The following is a 25,234-nucleotide window of genomic DNA, read 5'->3' as shown; positions in this document are numbered from 1 at the left end:
AGGCACTGTGATGATAAAAGGGGGTCTACCCTATCTGATAACCAAAGAAAGATGGTTACATAACATTGATTCAAATATGGAAGATTGTATTGAAGCAGATGATGAAAATGTCAGTAACAGTGACAATGATGAATGTAAAATAACTCATGATAACAAAAATACACACAATGAGAAGAAACCAAAAATAGGTAAACCAATTCATGATGAGTGTGCTCACATCTTACATAGGAAGTTAGGACATGCAAGCTTTCCTGTAGTACAAAAAATGACTGAACACGCAGAAGGTGTCAAAATAAAAAATTGTGAAAATTATTTGGAATGCTCAGTATGTAAATCCACCAAACTAAAAACCAGTCCCAGACCAAAAAAATCTAACAGATCAACCAACAATATTTTTGATTTGGTACATATGGACTTAGTTGGTCCATTAACTCCATCAATTACCTATAGAAAACGTTACTTCCTAACAATAGTGGATGATTACAGTCGCTATGGTTTTGTTTACACATTAAAGCACAAGGATGAAACCTTTCAGAAATTTAAGGAATTCTACAAACGCATAGAAACACAACATAATATTAGAATAAAACAAATTATGACAGATAGGGGATGTGAATTCATGTCTAAAGAATTCTCCCAATGGTTAAAGGATAGAGGGATGCTACATTTCACGTCCAATCCATTTTCTGCATTTCAAAATGGGATTGCAGAGAGAAAGAATTCCACACTACAAACCATGATTAGATGCACATTAGAGGATGCTGGTTTAGGCAAACAATTTTGGTCAGAAGCCTTACATTATTCAAATTACACTCAAAATAGGACATGGTCCAGTATTGTGAATAAGACACCATATGAGGTGATGTACAATAGAAAACCCAAATTAGCACACATGCACATATTTGGAGTTACTGCAGACGTACACATACCTAAACAATTGAGGAGAAAGGGAGAAAACGTATCCAGGAGATTAAGATTCATGGGATACGAAACTGGAACCAAAGGGTACAGATTCATTGATAATAATAACAAATTTATAGTATCCAGAACAGCTGTGTTCCATGAGCAGGCCAATTGGTCTAAATTGCACCTTAATGAAATATTTCCTAATAAAAGCAAAGATAATATATCTTGCGAGGAAGGAACAACAGAAATTCAAAGTATTAACAAAAGTAAGAACAAAACCAAAACTTGGACAAATAGTCAGCATAAAATAAAGACAGACACATTAACAAAAAAGGAAGCTAGATATTTGCATGACAACCATAGCAAACCTGAAAGAAATATTAGAAACAATAGAAACCAAATACCAAATAAATACAAAGATTACATAATGCATATGGATAGAGAACAAATAACACCTAATACATATGAGGAAGTATTGAAACTTCCCCGTGAAGAAAGAGAAAAATGGGAACTAGCTATGGAAAAAGAGATGGAAAGTTTACAAGGATTAAATGTATTCACACCTGCGATCGCACCTAAGGATAAAACAATTATAGGTACCAGGTGGATTTATAAAATTAAGAATTTAGAAGGAGGTAATACCTTATACAAGGCCAGACTAGTTGCACAAGGTTATGCACAAAAATATCCAGAAGACTATACTGACACATATTCACCAACAGTGAGAACAGAGAGTGTCAAAACAGCTCTTGTAGTAGCATCTGCACTCAATCTGGACGTGTTTCAATATGACATACAGACTGCATACTTACACGCAAAATTAGATAAGGAAATATATGTAAGAGCACCACACAGTCAATACACTAATAAGAACGAAATTTGGTTATTAAATAAGAGTCTGTACGGATTGAAGCAATCTGGCAAAAGATGGTACGATTGTTTGGTAAAAGTACTTAAAACCATGGATTTCAACGCCACCACTGCTGATAACTGTTTCTTTGTAAAAAAGAGTAATGATCATATTGAATTTGTATTAATTTATGTGGATGATATTTTATATATTGGAAAGCATAAAGAGAGCAGGGAAATCTTTGTAAATAAGTTAAACGAACACTTCTCATTGAAATCACTAGGTAGAGTGAACAAATACCTTGGTGTACAAATTAACAAAACAAAAAGGGGATTCAAACTTACTCAGAAAGATAAAATCATTGAACTCCTAAACAAATGTAACTTAAATAATGCCAAAACATGTGACACACCTATGCAAACTGATTTTCTCAGAAACATTGATGAATCTTCCCCTGAGTTTAAAGACAACACATTTTACAGATCAGTTATAGGTTCACTCCTTTATATATCTAATTGGACTAGGCCAGATATTGCATTACCTCTCAATTTATTGTCAAGATATGTTAGCAGACCAACCTTGTATCATTGGGAAGCTGTCAAAAGAATTTTAAGATATCTAAAAAGTACATTAGATTTTTGTTTAATATTGGAACCCAATAATGACAAAGAACCAAAAATTACTTGTTATGCTGATGCAGATTGGGCTGGTGATACATCATGCAGAAAGAGTACCTCTGGTTATGTTTTTCTATTGAACGATTGTCCAGTTTACTGGTATACTGGTAAACAAGAACTGGTAGCCACTTCTACCACAGAAGCGGAATATGTTTGCTTGTCTAAAGCTGCAAATAACCTTGTATGGTTCAATGATTTGATCACAGATATTTGGAAGAAACCTACTTTACCATTTATTATGCATGAAGACAATAAAGCGGCCATTGAAATATCTAGATCCGATGCAATTGGACAAAGGTCCAGGCATATTGATATAAAATTTAAGCACGTGAGACAACTATCTCAAGACGGATTCATCAAAGCAATACATTGTGATACTTCTGAACAATTAGCTGACATATTAACAAAACCCTTACCTTCTAAACAACACAAATATTTAACTTCTAAATTATATGTATTATATTGTCCTGAATCTGAATGTAACTGGTGTTGTATAACGAACCGGCATTTAGAGGGGGATTTGTCAGATGTAAATGCCTTATTCTCTAATGTGTAAATAATGTATATATGGAACATCAGGGGTTAACTCATTCTTTGGACTTTAATGTATTCATAATTTACCACTCCCATTCCTGGCTCCACCCCTTGTATATATAAGGAGCCATCCTCCCCATTTTCATTGCTTCTATCTTGAATATTCAGCGAATATAGAATGCCTATTATGATTAAAGAGAAATATATTTAAATCTCTAACTTCTATTATCTTTATTGAGTCTGATCCTGAAAATATTGCAACAATATACCTTATTCATTTAAGAGCAGTATTTTCAACAAACCATCTAAAAAAAATCATCGGAAATATGCAGGGGTTGAAAATCTTTGGATTTCTTGTTCAAGCAAAATGGTTAAGGAAATCAAGACTGGAGAAAAGGGGTAGAAAAGAGATTGCTTTGTGACAATAAAGTTAGTCTAAGCCCAAGTCTTCTGCTAACTTTATATTTCAAGGATAAAAGTTTGTCAAGTTTTCTTGGAAGAGGTGGCATTTAAATTACATTCTACCACAAGAGGGCGCTGGTGCACTGCAAAAATTTGTCTCAGCCCCTCAGCACAAAAGCTAAGGCAGTTTTTGACTGAGGCAGCAATGAAGACCGATTTAGAAATTTGCAGGTGTTTGGGTGACACTCGGTCTGGTCCAGAAACAGGTAGTCCTCATTTAGTGACGACCTTGTTTAGTGCCCATTCACAGTAATGAAAAAGCAACTTGGCAATCCATCCTTGCACTTGTGCCCTTTGCAGGTCTGTAAAAGCTAATGGTAAGCAAAATTGCGGTTTCGCTGAGCGACTGCTTTACTTAACGACCAAGTTGCTCATGCTAATGATGGCTGCTAAACGAGGACTACCTGTATTGCTCACTTGTGGGAATTGGGTATTTTTTCCCCCCCTTCCAGAAGAACAATGTAAACTTCTGGGTTGTGATACATGTTGGACTGTGCTGTCGCTGTTTATTATATTATTATTATTATCCTTCGGATGGTGACAATACTTGGTGAGTGGGGATTTTTTCTTTCAAGAGCAGGTATCGGAATTTCATTATAAAGTATGCCATTGTATACACAACAAAGTGACAATAAAGATTATTTTAATTTAGCTTAGTTTAGTTTATATTGTAACTTATATCTTATTTTATATTTTATCGTATCTTATCCTAGCTTACCTTATCTTATATTTTATCCTACTTTACCCTACCTTACCTTATCTTGTAGCTTATTTTATATCATATCTTGTGGCTTATTTTATCTTAGTTTAGCTTAGTTCAGCTTAGCTTAGTTTAGTTTAGCTTAGTTTAGTTTATCAACTTACCTTACCTTACCTTATCTTGTATCTTATCTTATCTTATCTTACCTTATCTTAGTTTAGCTTAGTTTAGCTTAGTTTAGCTTATCTTAGATTAGTTTAGTTTATCTTAATTTATCTTGTACCTTAACTTGTATCTTATTTTACCTTACTTTACCTTACCTTATCATCTTCTTATTTTACCTTATCTTATCATACCTTTCCTAACATCTCCTCTTCTCTTCTCTTCTCTTCTCTTCTCTTCTCTTCTCTTCTCTTCTCTTCTCTTCTCTTCTCTTCTCTTCTCTTCTCTCCTCTCCTCTCCTCTCCTCTCCTCTCCTCTCTTCTCTTTTCTCTTCTCTTGTAGCTTATATCATATCTTGTGGCTTATCTTGTAGCTTATCTTATCTTATCTTATCTTATCTTATCTTATCTTATCTTATCTTATCTTATCTTATCTTATCTTATCTTAGTACCTTACCTAAGACCTTACTTTATCTTATCTCTTATCTCTTGCCTCATCTCATCTTATATCTTATCTTGACCCTTATTCCTTCAGCCCATCTTACCCATCCGGCACTCGTCTATATCTTCGTAGCACAGAGCCCCAGCATAACCCAGCTGGCATGTGCAGATGGCATGGCCAGTTTGGAGGTCTGTGTCACAGTGGGCATCATGATGGCACGGATTGCTGAGGCAGGCATCAGGCAAGTGGCAAAGAAGCCCTGAAGAAAGAGAGAGGGATGATAAGCAAAACGTTCTTGTCTCCAGAGATAAAAAAAATCCACCCTTCAAATCCATCTTTTGGGGTCTTTCAAAATTAACACCAGCACTTCCCCAAGCTCCAACCAAGGTTGTCAACTGTTATTTGAGATGCCAGAGAGTGTTTATACAGGTAGTTCTTAAGTTACAACCATAATGGAGCCTGCCTATCACGGTCATAACTCATAACTCATGGCAGCTATAAAATGACCATAAAATGAACCATAAAATGATTTTGTGACTGTTTTTGTGACTGTCACTAAGTGTTAATGACCTAGTCATTAAATAAACCAATGGTTTGCTATGGGTGCAATTTTGCCAAAACCCTGAAGTAAGGCTAGTTTTTGGCAAAGCCATCATAAAATGTGGTTATGTAACCATGGGACACTGCAAATGTTCGTAAATGCCCAAACTGCAGCCACGTGACCATGGAGGGGGACCATCAGAACTTCAAATCTGGTACACCCTCCAGGAAGGTTCATTAGAACTTTAAATGGTCTCTAAGCAAGTGGAGGTAAGTTGAGGACTACCTATACCCGTGATGGCGAACCTATGGCATGCGTGCCACAGGTGGCATATGGAGCCATATTTGTGGGCACGTGAGCGTTGCCCTAGCTGAGCTCCAGTGCGCAGGTGCGCGCTGGTCAGCTGATTGTCGGGCCTTCCGGTCCCACCGGAAGTTGGGAAATGGGCCGTTTCCAGCCTCTGGGGGGCCTCTGGGCAGGTGGGGGAGGCCGTTTTTGCCCTCCCCAGGCTCCTAGAAAGGCTCTGGAACTTGGGGAGGGTGAAAAACAGGTCTACCGGCCCACCGGTAACCTTTTTGCCATTGCGTGCCAAAAGTGGGAGCGTGGGGGTCCATGCACGCATGCGTGGGGGGTGGGGCACGGGGGCATTGAATTATGGATGTGGGTACGGGCACGCGTGACCCCCCCGTGCTCCCCGCGCTTTTGGCACACGACAGCAAAAAGGTTAGCCATCACTGACCTATACATTAGTTTACACAGAGGTCTCCAAACTTCACAACTTTAGGACTTGTGGACTCCCAGAATTCCTCAGCTAGCCCAGGGACTTCTGGGAGTTGAACTCCACAAGTTTTAAAGTTGTCAAGACTGTAGACCCCTGGTTTACCAGATGGGAAATGTCACTCATGACCTATGGAAACAGGCCAGGCAATTCTGGTCACATGCATCAATTGTGAATGATAAAACCTATTTCTCCTTTCCTGGTGTGGCCAAACCTCCTTCCCGCCATTCACTTTGGAGGGACTGAGAGCCACGTGCTTAGAAGAACAGGTGCTTCTCCTTCACGTCAGCCAGATTCCAAGTCCGGTCCTTGCCAGGGGTGAGCTTCAAAAATTTTAGCAAGGGGTTCTCTGCCCAGTTGCTGGGTGGGCGTGGCCATGGTGGGCGTGGCCTAGTCGACCACCTGCACCACAGCGGGGGGGGTTTTACCCTCCCCAGGCTCCAGAGGCTTTCCTTGAGCCTCTGGGAGGGTGAAAACGGCCTCCCCATGCTCCGGAGGCCCTCTGGAAGCCGGAAACGGGCCCATTTCCAGCCTTCCTGATCTTCTAGTAGATCTGTTTTTCACCCTCCCTGAGCCTCTGTGTGCGCCCTGCACTTACCTGCATCCAAAACAGGCTGCGTGGTAACTTCTGGGAGGGGTGGGATTTGGGGGTTCTCCGACCTGCACAGAATCTTAGCAAGAGGTTCTCCCGAACCCACAGCAGCCCACCCCTGGTCCTTGATATTTCTAGCCAACTCTGAGAAAGATCCGTGCAATCCCATACAGCATATCGATTTGGATGATCACATTAATAGATTGACCAGTTGTGATGTTCTATTTGGGGACCGTTTTCAACGGTTATGGTAATATGTTAATAAACAGAGCAACTTTGATCAAGAAAAAGAAAGTTTAGCGTGGTTTAGGAAGATTCTTCTGCAATAAGGCGAATGTCTTGATTAGGTATGTTTATAGGTTTGTTCTGTAAGTCCATAATTCGATATATTTTGGCATGGACAAACAAACCTTTGCAGATTTGCCTCTTTGTTTCTTGCTTGCATCTTACCTGTCCAGCCTTGGATGCAGTGGCAGGTGTATGTCCCAATACCATCCTGGCAGGTACCTCCGTTGAGGCACTGATGCCCTGCGCAGTCATCTGGATTCACCTCGCAGTACTGACCAGTGTAGCCTATTGGAAGAACAGGAGGTAATAAACTTAGAGTCATTTGGGGGGAGACAAGACAGGGTCACCGGCAAAGACAAGGGAGGCTTTCAGATGAACAGCAATTCCAGCCTCTCACTTCCTAGGATATTTTCACTCACATTGTTTCTGGTTCCTCAAATCGTCACAAAACAACCTGAAAAAGACTTGGGATCATCTGCTGTTGACCTCAAAATGCTGAGAAATGGGACATGTAGTGACTTCATTGGAAAAAAAAAAAAACCAAATAAACCCAAAATGTAATCCTGTGGTCATTATAAGGGGAAGCTTCCTGATCACAAAAACATCATTCTTCTGTTGCAACACTCTAATCTTGAAATGGTGATGGAGCAGGAATTTTGGAACTATCCTAAAATACGGTCGATTGTCCTTGTTTAGCATCCACAATTGGGACCAACAACTTGGTTGTTAAGACTGGCACTATTAACAGAGCATTGACATTAAGTCATTTTGGTTAGTTCCGTTCAAGGCATTGGCTTGCAACTATTAAACAGTTAGACTACAGTGGTAAAGAAATCAGACCCAACCCTGTTTCTGGGGCAAATTTTGGGAGAAAACTGTGGGAGGAAAAAGAAGCATGGTTTCATTTACAGAATGCGCTCATTGCTTCATAATAAATGAACTAACTTACCATAAGATGCTAAGCAGGAGGAGGAGGAGAAGGAGGAGGAGAAGGAGAAGGAGAAGGAGAAGGAGAAGGAGAAGGAGAGGGAGAGGGAGAGGGAGAGGGAGAGGGAGAGGGAGAGGGAGAAGGAGAAGAAGAAGAAGAAGAAGAAGAAGAAGAAGAAGAAGAAGAAGAAGAAGAAGAAGAAGAAGAAGAAGAAGAAGTAATATTTGATCTCACCAACTTGCCATCTACAACCTGAATTGATATCTTGAATCCACCAATGTTTATGATGTTTATCTCACCACGAACATACCTGCTTACTAAAGACTATGGGCAGTAAACTGGAGGGTTGACACCCAAGACTTCCCCCGTTCAAGGTCTCAATTGCTGGGCACATAGAGAAGAGTTTTGTCCCATGTAGCTCCCAAACAGTGACTTGGTCTCCCTTCACAATCCCATTTATCCTCTCGCTTGATCTTTGAGAAAAGGCATCCATTCACATTTCCTTCCTTGGATGTCTTACTTAAACTATTTTTTGAATACTCTTGGGGTAGAGCTGCAATGCCTTTTAACCAACAAATGCAATAACAACACTGATAATAATGAACCATAATTCCCTGGCAGACAGAGGCAGCCGTGGTATCCTCCATCGACGTGATGGCAGGTGCCCCCGTGGAGACAGATCTCCAAGGAACAAGGCCCCCGTCGGTACTGGCAGAGAGGACCAGAGAAGTTGGATGGGCACAAACAGCGGAAGGAGCCGATGCTGTTGATACAACTGCCCCCATTGAGGCAGGGGCTGGGAGACGCAAAGCATTCGTTGATGTCGTGTTGGCAGGTGTGCCCTTCGAAGCCTGGCCAGCATTGGCAAACAATGAAAGGGTAGGTGATGACACACGTCCCACCGTTGGCACAAGGGTTGGCTGGGCAGAAATCCATCAACTGGCAGTTCTTCCCTAGGAGAGAAATCAAAGTCAACGTGATTCACAGCTTCTCCTCCAGTCTGGGAGAAGAGAAGATCAGAGGACAAGTTCATCCAGCATCTTCTAACAATCAATGACTTCTAGGAAGTCCCTAGAACTTCCTTGAGTTCTAGGAAGTTCTTACTACAGGTGGTGTCAACCCTGAAGCTGATCTAACCGAAGGCATTTTTGACAGCTTCAGTGTTGCCACACTGGAGCTGAGGAATAGGGAGGAGGGATTTGAGATAGTTGGGATTCTGTAGCCAAAACAAAATATTTTCTCTTGGGAACCAAGGACATTCTCACACCTGGTCAGAGGAAGATGGAGTGACGTTACCTGGCAGCCAGACCGCGCCGTGATTGGACCGTGTGACTGATTGTTTTGAAAAAGTGAAAAACTTTTACTTTTAATTAGGTGAAAACCGTGGAAGTCTTCAGCGTCGGTTTTCATCAGATTTGTGCCAATATGATATTTCCAGTAAGACTATTCTTTGAGGAGTCAACCTGCCTTGGAGTTTTGCTTGATATGGATCTAGAACTTGGAACCGTGACAGGGGGTTCTGACGGGGTTCTGTTTTCTAGACCACCCAACTCATGCACAGTCACTTTTTTTGGAATTGGGTGATCTAGAAAGCAGAGTGATAAGTCAATCAGTTGCTTTAAAGTGAACTCTCTATCCACAGGATAGAGAATCTTGGAGGGTGAGCAGTGCCTGGTCAAAAAAAGTCAAAATGGCAACTATGGCAATACAATCTAAGCTGAGGGATCCTCGGTGCTCTCTGAACTTGCTTGTTTTCTTGAAGACGTTTCATGACCCAAACTAGGCAACATCATCAGTGCTAGTAAGGTGTGCAGTTTGCTGCCAGTTTATGTTCTGATGACTTGCCCTGTCAGTGTTGGTGGACGGGAGGTGGTCTTAGAGATTCTTTGGTTGGGCTGTTTGGCACCCTGACAAATTAGCCATCAATAGACACACAGACATTAACAGCATCTATAAACTATGCAAAAGAGACAATCAACCAGCCAGGGGTGGGTTCTAAAACGTTTTACTACCGGTTCTGTGGGCGTGGCTTATTTTGTGGGCGTGGTTTGATGGTCATGTGACAATTCTTTAGGATTTAGCAGAGGTACTGGTCTACCAAGCTTTTAACTGCTTGCAAAGCTGTACCGGTCTACCCATTTGTTCTTGGAGCGTTCCAGTCTACCCATTTGTTTTTGGAGGCACCGGTCTACCCATTTGTTTTTCGAGCGCATTGGTCTACCACCACACTGCCTTTTAACACTGATCAGCTGTAGGGCGGCCCTTTGAAGCCCCACAGCAAGAGTTTAAACTGTTTTTTTCCTTCTAGCCGATCAGCTGGGACTTGGGAGGCAGCAAATAGATTGGGGGCGGGGGCCAAATAAAAGGTAAGAATAACACGGGGGGGCGGGGGGGGCGGGGGGGCGGGAGGGCCCAGCTCCCGAACAAAGAAAACCAGTTTGGTGATGTCATATCATCACCGCTACCGGCTCGGCTGAACCGGGCCGAACCGGGAGGAACCCACCACTGCAACCAGCCCAAAAGGGACTATCGGAACTGTCGGATGATTGACAACTGCATTCTAACCGCTGCGCCACTACAGCTCATCAGCATAGTGTCAACCCTGAAGCTGACCTGACCGAGGCCATCTTGAGGCTGCAGTTTTGCCAGAGTGTTGCCACATTCCCACAGGTGATCGGAGAGAGGAGGAGTGAAGTTACTAGGCAACCAGACGGTACTTTGATTGGACCGTGTGACTGATTGTTTGGGGAAGGAAGAAAACTTTTACTTTTATTTAGGTGAAAACCGTGGAAACATTCAGAGTCGGTTTTCACCAGATCTGTGCCAATATGATATACCCAATAAAGCTATTCTTTGCGGAATCTGCCTGCCTCGGAGTTCTGTTCGTTATGGGTGTATTACTTGGAACCTTGATACATATATTAACTCCAAAGTTAACATCAGACCAACAATCAAGTAAACAATACCTTGATCCAGAAACTGTCAAAGAGCCATCAGTAAACAGCCCAACCATTATTTATTTATTTATTTATTTATTTATTTAGGCAAGCCGGCCTAGCCTAAATTGGTTTTTAATGGGATTTTAATTTTATAGATTTGGGGTTTTAAATTGGGAGGCCGATTGATTTAATCTTTTTTAATTATCTTAACTTTTGTATTCTATGTATTTTTGATTTTGGCTGTTCACCGCCCTGAGTCCCTTCTGGGAGAAGGGCGGTATACAAATTAAATTAATAATAATAACAATAACCAAAGAATCTCTAAGACTGCCCCCACGAACTCTGATGATGTTACCTAGTTTGGGTAATGAAATGTCCATAAGAAAACAAGCAAGCTCAGAGAACACCAAGGACCCCTCATGTCAACCCTGAGCTACAAATACTCTCCTTTAGTCATACAATCTAAGTCAGGGCTCGGCAACCTTAAACACTCAAAGAGCCATAAAGGTCCTAACCGGAAGCCCCCTGTTCAATTCTGGAGCCGACCGGAAATCCGGTCCCCCCACCATAGAGTCTCCTCCTAGCACGGCATCCTTTTTCCTCTACCTGTCCTAACCAAAAGCCCTATCAATTGTGGAGCCAACCGATGACAGGGAGCCACAGCAGAGGGATGAAAGAGCCACATGCGGCTCCAGAGCCACAGATTGCTAATCTCTGATCTAAATTCTTCAGGTTTTTTTACATGCACCACAACACATGAACTGGGACAACTTCAAAGTTCCCAGTTGATTACTTTACCTGTCCATCCTGGTAGACATTGGCATTGATGCTCTTTCCTGGAGATCCGCTGACATGTCCCTCCATGTTGGCAGGGTGACGGGAAGCAGGGATCACCAACCACACCCTGGCATTTATCCCCAGTGAAACCAGGAGGGCACGCACACACGTACTCGGGGGCGGCTTGAGGAAGAAGAGCCCTGGAGGAGCAGCTGCCCCCGTTTTGGCAAAGCACAGGGGTGCAGGGATCTGCAAACTGGCACGTGTCTCCTACATAGCCAGGAGAGCACCTGTGACAGTCAGAAAATGGGAAAGAAACAGAGAAGCCAAAGGTTTAAAAGAAAAATGTTAGAAACAGGATGTTTTTTGAAGATCTGAACTTAATCTGGAGCTAGGAGTTAGGGAAAGTATAGATCAGGGGTGAAATGATCCCGGTTCAGACCGGATCACCCGATCCGGTAGCGATGGCGGCGGGTGGTTCGGAGAACCGGTAGCAAAAATCCCTCCCCCCCACCATGCCCAGCTGAGCCGCACGATCATCAGAGGCTTTTTTTTTTTTACTTTTAAAAGCATTTTTTCTACAACCTCTTCCGATGAAAAAATGCTTCTAAAAGTAAAAAAAAAAAAGCCTCTGATGATCGCGTGGCTCAGCTGGGATCATCAGAGGCTTTTCAAAGCATTTTTTTTTGCAACCTCTTGGCCAAAGTGGTAAAAAAAATGCTTTGAAAACTCTCTGACGATCCCAGCTGAGTTCCCTGATCGGCAGAGAGGCTTCTCAAAGCATTAGAAAAAATGCTTTGAAAAGTTTTTTTTAAAAAAAAGTTGGCCACACCCACCCAGTCACATTACCCCCACCACCACCAAGCCACGCCCACAGAACCGGTAGTAACAGATTTTACATTTCACCCCTGATATAGATAGTATATGCAAGTTCTCAGGCTGCCCAGCTGAGTAGAAACATTGGAAGTTAAATGTACTTATATCTCATCTGGAAAATAACGGTAGACCTTGACTTACAACAGTTCATTTAGTGGTGATTCGAAATTATAGCAGCACTGAAAAAAGTGGTTTATGATCATTTTTCACACTTATGACCATTGCTTGGCAACTGGTTCATATTTATGACAGCTGCAGTGTCCTGGGGTCCCGTGACCCCCTTTTGTGACCTTCTGACCAGCAAAGTCAATAGGAAAGCCAGATTCACTTACTAACTTAACAACTGCAGCGATTCACTTAACAACCGTGGCAAGAAAGGTCGTAAAACGGGGCAAAATTCACTTAACAACTGTCTCGCTTAGCAACAGAAATTTTGGGCTCAATTGTGATCGTAAGTTGAGGACTATCGAGATGTTGGTTAAAAAATGGAGAGTCAAGTTATACATGGGTGGGCTTATACACGAGTATATATGGTATCTCCATGATCATGGCTGTACAATAGGCTGAATATTATTTCTCCTGCACACGTTTTGCCAGAAACGGCATGAATTGAATTCCTAGCTCAGCTCCACCCCTCTGCCTTCTTATGATGGACAGAAATAGCAGCGGCATTTCCTGTACACCGAATCAAGCAGGGGAGAGAAATCTTTACATGTTGAGGCTCTGCTTGTCCTTCAGTTTTAACCATTATGGGAATCTTGACACTTAAAAAACAACAACTACTACTTACAGGCAGGAAGAGGTCCCATTGGAGTATTTCAAACAAGTCCCACCATTCTTGCAGGGCATCCGAGGACAAGATTCAGCTGGGGAAACGGAAACACCAAGAGGTTCAGAAAAAGGCCCTTGCCTTAATATTTGCAGATAGAAGTGTGTGTCTGGGGCAGGGGTGAAATCCAGCAGGTTCTGACAGGTTCTGGAGAACCGGTAGCGGAAATTTTGAGCAGTTTGGAGAACCAGCAAATACCACCTCTGGCTGGCCCCAGAGTGGGGTGGGAATGGAGATTCAGAATTTTATAACAGTTGGAAAGTATGGTACGATTGGGTCCAGAAAAGGTGGGATAGAATAGATATATGATGATGTATATATATATATGGTGGCAAATATGTATGTATAAAGGAATGATTTTATACTTATGGACAATGTAATCATATTATACCATGATGGCAGGATTGTATATTTTATTTGTGTATTAGAAAAAAAAAAAAAGGAATGGAGATTTTGCAATATCCTTCCCCCAAGAGTGGCCAGGGAATGGGGATTTTGCAGTATCCTTCCCCTGGAGTGGGGAGGGAATGGAGATTTTGCAGTATCCTTCCCCTGCCACCCCCACCAAGCCACACCTACAGAACCGGTAGTAAAAAAAAATTGGATTTCACCACTGGTCTGGGGGAATTAAATCCCCCAGTACAAAATAAACCATATCATGGAACAAATTGGAGACGTTGTTTTGACAAACTTCAAGCTAGGAATCGGATACCCAGGCAATTGGTTCTTTTGGATCCAGAGACAAAAAACACAGCGTACAGAACAACAGACTTATAGGGGATTTTGGAGGTCTTCTAATCCAACCCCCTACTCAAGCAAGAGACCCTAAATGTCCATGGAGATTCTCAGCCATCCAGGTCATGGTTGTCCCAAAGGTGCTTTTTCAAGAGGCAACTGGACTTTCTGGTTTTTCTTTGAAGATGTTTCACTTCTCATCCATTCTTCAGCTCTGGATTTGCCTTTTTGTTGTTCTTTGCTCTTGTTGTGTTATGATAGTTGTGCCTTCTTTATAAGTTCTGTGACCTGTTCCAATACTTCTGTTGGTGGAAGTGATGTCAGCTCTTGAAGTATGCACTCCACTCTCTTGGATGAGAAGCGAAATGTCTTCAAAGAAAGTCCAGTTGCCTCTTGAAAAAGCACCTTTGGGAAGAGACCCCTATACCAGGGGTGAAATGCTCCCGGTTCAGACCGGATCGCCCGATCCGGTAGCGATGGAGGCGGGTGGTTCGGAGAACCGGTAGAAAAAATCCCTGCCCCCCACCATGCCCAGCTGAGCCGCACGATCATCAGAGGCTTTTTTTTTACTTTTAAAAGCATTTTTTCTACAACCTCTTCAGATAAAAAAATGCTTTTAAAAGTAAAAAAAAAAAAGCCTCTGATGATCGCGCAGCTCAGCTGGGATCCTCAAAGGCTTTTAAAAGAAAAAAAACCCTTTTTTTCTTTTAAATGCCTCTGATGATCCAAGCTGAGTTGCCTGATCATCAGAGGCATTTAAAAGAAAAAAAGTCTCTGCCGATCAGGCAACTCAGCTGGGATCGTTAGAGCCTTTTGAAAGCATTTTTTACAACCTCTTCGCCGAAAAGGTTGTAGAAAAAATGGTTTTAAAAGTTAAAAAAAAAATTGGCCACGCCCACCCAATCACATTACCCCCCCAAGCCACGCCCACAGAACCAGTGGTAACAAATTTTAGATTTCACCACTGCCCTATACCGTTCCAGACAAGTGGCTATCCAATCTCTTCTTAAAAAGACTCCAATGATGAAGCTCCCACAATTTCTGGAGGCAAGTTGTTCCACGGATGAATTGTCTTAACTGTCAAATTTCTCCTTAGTTCTAGGTTTATTTATTTATTTATTTATTTATTGGTTCAATTTATATGCTGCCCTTCTCCGGAGACTCAGGGCGGCTTACAATGCGTTAAGCAATAGCAATAGTAATAGGTTGACTTTCTCCTTAGTTCTAGATGCCTTCAAGAGCCTTGAAGCTACATGAAAATTCCTCCCCCTTCTCCTTTATTCAGTAAACAATAATAATAAAAAAAAGAAAAACCAAGCAGGCTGGCTGAGAATGAGCTCTAAACTTCTAGACTTTTCTTACTATGAAGGAGAAATCAAAATTTGTCACTAAACTCCTCAGAATAACTATGGTCTTCCACATTGCTACTATAGGTGTTGACAGGCTCAGTTAGACTTCATTCTTCATTCATTCATTCATGGAAAAATCCATAGGGGCCCAATAGGATCACACGATCTTCAGGATGAAGAGCGATGAATACAAACATGTTTCCTGCAGCCAGAAAATTAGCATGTCTGAGAGGAAGGTGTAAATTTAGCCAGAATGATATTTTTTCCTCCAGAGTTTGGCTGTCCCAGGCAAGAAAGCAGGGGTGAAATCCAGCAGGTTCTGACAGGTTCTGGAAAACCGGTAGCGGAAATTTTGAGCAGTTTGGAGAACCGGCAAATACCACCTTTGGCTGGCCCCAGAGTAGGGTGGAAATGGAGATTTTGCAATATCCTTCCCCCAGGAGTAGGGTGAGAATGGAGATTTTGCAATATCCTTCCCCCAGGAGTGGAGTGGGAATGGAGATTTTGCAGTATCCTTCCCCTGCCACGCCCACCAAGCCACACCATGCCCACCAAGCCACGCCCACAGAACTAGTAGTAAAAAAGTTTGGATTTCACCACTGGAAGAAAGGAATTGTTAATTTATTCATTTTTGCCTGCCTCAGAGATCCTTGCAATCCACCGACCTCCATTTGCAGCCTTTTGTGAGAAATAAAGAGGGAGCTTATGATTAAGCATTACAACCAACATTTGTGCCCAGAAGGAGTCAAGTTATGTCTCTTGCTTGATATCTTCAAGTGAAAGAAAGTTTCTGCCAAGGAACACACACAATTAGATTATGGGGAATTGAAACTTCCTTATGGCTAAACATGCAACATTCCCCAGTTCCTTTGCAAATGATGAATTTGTTCTGTTTCTTTTTTTAAAAAAAGGCTGGTGGTTTTTTTAACTTCAAATTTAAATTTTTGCAAAAACCATCAACCTAGGTGAGCCTAACACCCATGTTTTCCCAAAAATAAGACCAGGTTTTATATTTTTTTTTGCCACCAAAAAAAGGCACCAGGTCTTATTTTCGGGTGTGGGTGTGTCATCCAATGACTCACCTCACGTGCATGTGTCACCCCCAGCTTCCTTTTCGCTGTCAGAGGCCTTCAGGAACTTCTTCTGTGGCCAGCAAGGCTTTCCTGAAGGACTCTGCAGCCAATAACAGAGCTCCGGATTGATCTGGAGCTGTTATCAGCTGCAGAGGCCTTCAGGAAAGCCTTGCCGACTGCAGAAGAAATGGGCCGGCAAGGCAGGTGTCGGGGTGTACGAGGCCTGACTGCAACTGTCTGAAGGTACAGCTCCACCCCCCACCCATCCCCACCCTATTTTAATTTTTACCCATGCACCCTGGAATGGGCGGGATTTTAATTAGGGCTTATTTTAGGGGTAGGGCTTATATCGGGCACTCATGTAAAAGTCAAGCTAGGACTTACTTTCGGGGTATGTCGTATTTTTGGGGAAACATGGTAAATGAAGACAGGGTAAGGGTGTCTCCCGTTTTTTATTTTTTTTATTTATTTAATTAAATTTGTATACCGCCCTACTCCCGAAGGACTCAGGGCGGTGAACAGCCATAAAAATAAAACATATAGATACAAAATTTAAAACAGAGATAAAACCGATTAAATAAATTTGGCTGAACCATTTTAAAACCCCAATAATTTAAAACCAAATTTAAAATTCCCATTTAAAAGAGGAAAATTTAGGTCAGGCCAGCTTGATGAAATAGGAACGTCTTAAGCATGCGACGGAAGGTACGCACCCCTAACTTTGGACCAAACATGTCCTGACAGTTAGGGGACTTTTTCTCCTGTTCCCTTCTGATATTTATTTATTTATTTATTTTATTTATTTATTAAATTTATTTGCCGCTTATCTCAACCACAAGGTGACTCTGGGTGGGCAATAAATTTAACATATTAGCAATAGCACTTAGACTTATATACCACTTCATAGTGCTTTTACAGCCCTCTCTAAGTGGTTTACAGAGTCAGCATATCAACCCCAACAATCTGGGTCCTCATTTTACCAACCTCGGAAGGATGGAAGGCTGAGTCAACCTTGAGCCTGGTGAGATTTGAATTGCTGAACTGCAGCTAGCAATCAGCTGAAGTAGCCTGCAGTGCTGCACTCTAACCACTGCACCACTTCAGCCCTTTATTACCTTTACTTCATTCCTAACCCATACCCGATGCAGTTTAAACACAACCTGAGCTTTTTAGTGGTAGAGGAACGCTTTCCCCTGTAAATAGACAACACGTCACAACTGTTTTTCTATGTGCGTTCTGAATGAGTGTCATCTATAGATAGCTCTCAACTTGCAACCATTTGTTTAGTGATCCGTACAAAGTTACAACAACTCTGAAAATAGTGACTTAAGACCAATCCTCACACGTATTTATTTATTATTATTATTAGTTCAATTTATACGCCGCCCTTCTCCGAAGACTCAGGGAGGCTTACAATGCACTTATAGCAATAGCCTTCATTCTTTTGTATATACCTGCTTATTAGAGCTTTTGGCCCCCCATAAGCGATGTTTCTACAAAGTCAAATTATTGCCCCCACAATCTGGGTCCTCAATTTACCTACCTCGGAAGGATGGAAGGCTGAGTCAACCTTGAGCCTGGTGAGATTTGAACTCGCACTAATTGCAGGCAGCTGGCAGCTAAGTGCTACGTAACAGCACTTAGTCCGCTGCACCACCAAGGCTCTTATGATTGTCATGGCCTCCCCGTCTGCTTGACTGTGCAATGAACCATAATCATATAATATTATAATAACAATATCAAGAAGGTAACAATATACCAAGACCTGCAAATAGAAATAGAATAACTGTGGAAAAAAAGAAAGCAAAGGCAGTACCAATAGTAGCCAATAGGCGCTTTGGGGGCGATCCCAAAACAACTGGAGTACCATTTGAACACCATCGGCATTGACAAAAACATCATCAGTCAATTGCAAAAGGCAGCTTTACTTGGAAGAGCCTAGGACACCTTTAACACCAGCAAAACTCAACATCTGCCTCTCCCAGGTGGAGTGGATAAAACAACCAAACTCGGTCTAAACCTCTGGCTGACTGTGCATCCAACCATAATAATAATAATATCAACATTTTGAATTCCAAAATACTGTAATTATCCAAGAGAACAGAAGGGTTTTAGCTTTGTAAACAAGCAATCTGATTGTGCTGCTAGGTAAATCTTGTTAAAGGAGAATATTTCAGAAGCAGCGAAGAAGACAACATCCTAACATCCTTTTTCTCAGGTTGCTCTGCTCCATATTCTGCCAAAAGCTTTTTTTTTAAGACAAGCAAGCAGAGGTATAATTGTACAAGAGTGTGTGAACATAGAGAGGTGGACTGCCATCCATGACCTTTACACAATGACAACTGTACTAGTCCACAAGATACCACAAAACAGTTAACAACAGATAGACGCAGCAAGTTCTTTGTAGACATCAACACTAGAAAACACAAATACATACACAAAAACGCTGCTGAAAATCTGCAGTGAAACTGCTCCAACATCTGATTAATGGCTGTAATCTATCTTCGCTGGTGTTGTGTGTGCAACACACTTAAACCATGATATTCTTGATATGCCAGAAGTCCCTCGAGATCTGGTTATGTCATCCAGGTATGGGCCTCTCAAGGAACCCGAGATATGCTTAGATGGCTCCATAGCAAGGTGCTTGTTATATATTTTTATATTGCCTACTTTTATATTATGTCATAGGCAGTGGTGGGATTCAGTCAGTTCGCACCACTTCGGGAGAACCGATTGTTAACTTTCTGAGCAGTTTGGTAAACTGGTTGTTGGAAGAAATCATTAGGGCAGAGAACCGGTTATTAAATTATTTGAATCCTACCACTGGTCATAGGCCACCCAGAATCACGTTTTATGAGATGGCTGGATATATAGCAATAGCACTTAGACTTATATACCACTTCACAGTGCTTTTTAGCCCTCTCTAAGAGTCAGCAGACTGCCCCCAGCAATCTGGGTCTTCATTTTACCGACCTCGGAAGGATGGAAGGCTAAGTCAACCTTGAGCTGGTGAGAATTGAATTGCCGAACTGCTGGCAGCCTGCAGTCAGCAGAATTAGTTTGCAGTACTGCATTCTAACCACTGCGCCACCACAGCTCATATAAATTTGATAAACACGCAAACAAATAAACGAGATCAGATCAAGACTTAGTGGTTGTATTTTTTTGCAGCATATAAACCTTGGTTATTTAATTAAGTAATTAATATGTCACCCATCTCACTTTCAAGCAAGCAGCCCACCACATCATAAAAACAAGAATATAAAAACATTGAAGTTAAAAACACTGAAACATTAAGCCTTAAAAATAAAAATAAAAAATTGGGTAGGCTAGAAACTAGGATGTAAATGGGATGGTTAGCTTTTTCTGGTGGCAGGAAATCAGTCCATAAGATGAGTTTAGGCTTCAAGGTATTGGGCAGATCCAGGAAAAAAGATAATTCATTAATGACGCTATGCACAGCCTTCATGTAAAAATCTACTCCATTCTACTTATCTCTTTAAAAGTCTCTTTTTAACTTACCTCCAGCAAACGGGATCAACATGAGCAGTAGCAACTGTTTCATTCTCCTTTAGATCGCTCTTCCACACCCTCATCACTCCATCCGACACTAGGAGAGGACCTGGGAAGCAGAATCTGGGTATCCAAAAAAAGCGGGCTCAAATTGAAGCCAGGGCTGAGGATGACTGCTATTAGAGGGAGCACCCCGGGGAAGCACCCCAGTTTCTTCAGACACAACCTAGGACTCTGTGTGACACCCCATCACTGCCCTCCCTTAAAAAATACAGGACACATCCTGCCGTTTCTGTTCTCCATTGTCGAAGACTTCCTGCCCCACACAATGCCTGGGACGGGAAAGATTTCCTGTTACCCAGGGCACTGTTGTCAACAGTGGACAAAGGGTGGGAACGATTAGGGTGGGTGGCTGATGAGGAAGAAGGGAACATTAGACCAAGGAACAAAAGCAGAGTAGAAAGACTCTGAAAGACGATGTACTTGTGCTGGAAATGGAAACACAACAACAATTCGTCTTCAGGATGAGGAGGTGGGCAAAGGGGGTGCAGCGGTAAAGCGGCGGAGATCTGAGCTGAACTCCTGGGAGATGCCTGAAGCTCAACCAAATCTTGTAGCATATCAATGCTCCTTGTGATGGTTCTATTGATGTGATCTCTGCTGACACAATGCTCCTTGTGATGGTTCCTTCCATGTTGTGGAAAACTGGACTTCTAAACAGCATCTCAGTAGTCGCCCAAAGATTTGGTGAATGGTTTTGTTTTTTTTTAACCTCCTGCTGCCACGTTAAGATAGTGTTTCTCAAACTTGGCGACTTTTAAGATGTGTGGATCTTCAGCTCCCAGAATTCCCCAACCAGCATGCAGAATTCTGAGGGTTGAAATCCGCATATCTTAAATGCTTTGAAAACCATTGCTCTAAGAATTCTCTAGCAAGTATTTCTATTATGTTTGTTCCAACCATCTAAGATCTGACTTCTCTGCTTTTCACAGTTTGCTGCCACTGACCCCTAAGAAGTGAAGTGAGGCCAGACCTGCTCAGTACTTGAAATGAAGGCCGCTAGGAAATGACGGGTCCATAGGGTAGATTGGGAAGTTGAACAAGCATTCTAGAAGAAGAAAAGGGCATGCTGATTCCCTATTGGGGGAGCAGAGAAAGAGCCCACATGGAGTTAGTAGGAGATGGCTGGGCTTTAAAAATGCAATAATATTTAGAGTTTTCACTCTTAACTCTCCTATATCAAGTTTCCTATTCTGTCAAATCCAAGCACTCATTTGATAGGAGCAAAAGAACTGCTTGGAATAACACAGTAGGGCCGTGATGGTGAACCTATGGCACATGTGCCACAGTGGTGGGTTTCAAATTTTTTTACTACCGGTTCTGTGGGCGTGGCTTGATGGGCGTGGCTTGGTGGGCATGGCAGGGGAAGGTTACTGCAAAACCCCCATTTCCTCCCAATCAGCTGGGACTTGGGAGGCAGAGAATAGATGAGGGCGGGGCCAGTCAGAATTTTTACTACCGGTTCTCCAAACTACTCAAAATTTCCACTACCGGTTCTCCAGAACTGGTCAGAACCTGCTGAAACCCACCTCTGATGTGCCAGAGGTGGCAGGCAAAGCTCTCTCTGTGGTTTCCAGTGCGTGCATGTGCACGCGCATTTTGATTTGGGCACTTGGTGCCGAAAAGGTTTGCCATCACTGCACTAGAGTCTTACTACAATTTGACTTTGTATGCTGTTTGAAATCAGATCATGAGATAGAATACAGAATAAGAGAGTTGGAAGGGACCTTGGAGGTCTTCTAGTCCAACCCCCTGTTCAAGCAGGAGACCCTATTCCATTTCAGACAGGTGGCTGTCCAACCTTTTCTTAAAGACCTCCAGTGAGGTAGCAACTAACAACTTCTGGAGGCAAAGCTGTTCCACTGGTTAGTTGTTTTCACAGTCAGGAAATTTCTCCTTAATTCTAGGTTGCTTCTCTCTTTGATCAGTTTCCAACCATTGTTTCTTGTCCTACTACCCTCTGGTGCTCTGGAGAATAATTTGACCCCCTCTTCTTTGTGGCAACCCCTCAAACACTGGAATACTGCTATCATGTCACCCCTAATTCTTCTTTACTTTAGACTAGCCAAACCCAAATCCTGCAGCCTTTCTTGATATCTTTTGCGTCTGTGATGACGTCTGGGCGGGTGGGCGGAGCCTCCCGCCACAACCGCTACCGGTTTGCCCGAACCGGGGCGAACCGGTAGATACCCACCAGTGCTTATGACGATTTTTCACACTTACAACTGTTGCAGAATCCCCATGATCACAAGATTAGAATTTGGATGCTTGACTTGTGTTTCTGACGGTTGCAGTGTCCCGGGGTCATGGGATCACCTTTTGTGACCTTCTGTTAAGGAAAGAAAATGGGGAAGCCAGATTAACAACCGTGTTACTAATTTAACAACTGCCGTGATTCACTTAACAACTGAGGCAAGAAAGATCGTAAAATGGGGCAAAGTTGACTTAACGACTCTCTCACTTAGCAATAGAAATTTTGGGCTCAACTGTGGTTGCAAGTCCAGGACCACCTGTATGTAACCCAGACTCAACACTGATCAACCAAAATATTTCAGAATGGCTTTGATTTAGAATTGTAATCCACAATACAGAGCATCTCAATCCTCACACCAGCTATACGCAGGATTCAGAAACAACCTTTGTTTTAAATTGTAATAGTATTTACCTCACTTTTTGCATTACCAGCCTTACAGCCTTGAATCAGTTACCTTGTCTGACCCTCAACATATCTAGTGGTTTGGGTTTTTTAAAAAGAATATGTATTTGTTTCCATAGTAAAATCCATCTCTTCCTGTTTATCTGAGCTTCTGTTTTATCTTGGAATTGGGGACTAGAGAAAAGTCAACTTGTACTGCTTTGAAGCACAGACCGGATATCCCCTAGCTACACAGAAGATACTAGCTCTCCCTGTTGGACAGTTACTAGAGATAAGGAGTCTGGAGAAGTTTAGATTAGCTTCTTATGCACTTGTCCATACCCCCTTGTCTTGCTTCCTAGCGACAAATGGTGAAAGCCTTGGATAGAAGCATGTGATTATTTTCCCAAGTACGGAATTATACTGAGACTGTGAATAACATACTATAGGTAGCCTAGCCTGGGGAATATCATCCCACTGGAGATTGAATTGACCGCAATCCTGCTGGTTTTCTGCAAGGCTTAAAAAACCTACTTCTATGCTCATACTTAGGTGTGTGATGAAAGTTAGCTTTACGTGCTTTGGAACAACTGTAATACTATTTATAATATGCAGCCTGCACAAATCTACCAATTTAGAGACACTGCAGAGCCACCTCAGATTCCAGAGACAAGACATTATATGAGTATAAAACTGGGATACTACATCCATTTTTGGTCACCACGATATAAAAAAGATGCTGAGACTCTAGAAAGAGTGCAGTGAAGAGCAACCAGGATGATTAGGGGACTGGAGCAGTGGTGGGTTCCTCCGGTTCGGTCCGGTTCGGCTGAGCCGGTAGCGGTGATGATATGACATCACCGAACCGGTTCTCCCCCCCTCCCACCCCCTCATGTTATTCTTACCTTTTATTTGGTCCCACCCCCAATCTATTGCTGCCTCCTGAGTCCCAGCTGATGACTAGAGAGAAAAAAACTGTTTAAACTCTTGCCGCGGGGCTTCAAAGGGCCGTCCTACAGCTGATCAGTGTTAAAAGCAAACAAATGAGTCGGGTCGTAAGTGCGAGGCCTGGTTGTAAGTGTGAGGACCTTCCAGAAATGACTCTGACCAGCTAGCCACGCCCACCTAGTCACATGACCTCCAAGCCACACCCACAAAGTAAGCCACGCCCATAGAACCGGTAGTAAAAAAATTTAGAACCCACCCCTGGACTGGAGGCTAAAACATATGAAGAACGGTTGCAGGAACTGGGTATGTCTAGTTTAATGAAAAGAAGGATTGGGGAGACATGATAGCAGTGTTCCAACATTTGAGGGATTGCACAAAGAAGAGTGGGGGTCAACCTATTATCCAAAGCACTTGAAGGCAGGACAAGAAGCAAGAATTTTTTTTTTGACAGTTAGAACAAGTAATCATTCTAACACTTGCCCACCCCCAGAGATTAAACACTTTTTTACCTGGCTCCTAACGACCCAGGTTTTCTCCATGAGGATCTGTTCCTAACCTGATCCTTCCGTTCTTCCAAAGTGCCCCACTGGCACCTGAACTGAATCCATCCAGAACGGTTGCAAGAACTGGGCATGGCTACTCTAGTGAAGAGAAGGGCCAGGGGTGACCTGAGAGTAGTCTTCCAATATTTGAGGGGCTGCCACAGAGAGGAGGGGGTGTTTTCCAAAGCACCTGAAGGCCAGACAACGGATGGAAACTGAACAAGGAGAGATTCAACCTAGAAATAAGGAGAAATTTTCTGACAATCAAAAACAGCCAAAAAAAATATGTGACGGGCACAAAATATCTAATATTACACACATTAACTGTTGTCAGGATTGCCTATGCTCAATGTTGGAAACAGCCATGTACACCCACAGAGAAACTGGTCATAGAAAAGGTCATGCATTGCACAGAAATGGACAAATTAACGCTGAGTTTAAAAGATAAAGAGACATTGATATTTTACAATGTGTGGGAACAGTGGTATAACTGGACAGAATGGAGATAGATTGAAGATAGTTATTAAGTACAAGTAATAGATAAAATAAGAATGTAAATATGCACAATTTAATTTTTGTAAATAATGCACAAATTATTGTCACAAGAAAAACACCACAATTAGCTGTTGTTGAGTGAAATAAAATATTATTTCACTCAACAACAATAAATAACATGTATTATTACATGTTTTTAATGTAATAAAAGTTTAACAAAGTGTTTATTTAAAAAAACAGTCAACCAATGGAACAGCTTTCCTTCAGAAGTTGTGGGTGCTCCATCGCTGGAAGTTTTTGAGAACTTTTGAAGAGTTTTTGGACAGCCAAAATACTATAGGGCAGGGGTCCCCAACCCATGGCCCATCGACCAGTACCGGTCTGCCGCATGCCAGCAACCGGGTCGTGCAAACAAGTGAAGCCCAATCCACGGGATGCAGGCAGCACAAGAAACCACACTTCCTCCAGTCTGCGGGGAAAAACTTTTTTATTATTATTATTATTTGTCAAACACATAACAGATATAAGTATAAACATGATTATGAATACAGAATAAAGATATGAATATATGGGGACAGTTGGACAGGGACGGTAGTCACGTTGG

At 42.2% G+C, this 25,234-nt stretch overlaps 1 protein-coding gene across 1 annotated transcript in view; it reads right to left on the bottom strand.

Moving 5' to 3' along the window:
- The window catches only part of NOTCH4 (notch receptor 4), a 71,057-nt gene extending 51,055 nt beyond the window's left edge, over positions 1-20,002 (bottom strand). The window contains exons 1-6 of the mRNA XM_070936578.1: positions 19,960-20,002; positions 13,242-13,317; positions 11,597-11,865; positions 8,465-8,812; positions 7,094-7,216; positions 4,836-4,991 (exon numbers count right to left, since the gene is read on the bottom strand). Coding sequence (XP_070792679.1) covers positions 4,836-4,991; positions 7,094-7,216; positions 8,465-8,812; positions 11,597-11,865; positions 13,242-13,317; positions 19,960-20,002 — 1,015 coding nt within the window. The remainder of the gene's footprint in view (positions 1-4,835; positions 4,992-7,093; positions 7,217-8,464; positions 8,813-11,596; positions 11,866-13,241; positions 13,318-19,959) is intronic.
- Positions 20,003-25,234: the final 5,232 nt, after the last annotated feature.

This window comes from Pituophis catenifer, unplaced genomic scaffold (genome assembly GCF_029215685.1).
Source record: "Pituophis catenifer annectens isolate HBS135680 unplaced genomic scaffold, rPitCat1.0.hap2 SCAF_2, whole genome shotgun sequence".
Lineage (NCBI taxonomy): Eukaryota > Metazoa > Chordata > Lepidosauria > Squamata > Colubridae > Pituophis > Pituophis catenifer.
The sequence above is the reverse complement of the archived record's forward strand: the minus strand, read 5'-3'. Positions and strand labels throughout refer to the sequence as shown.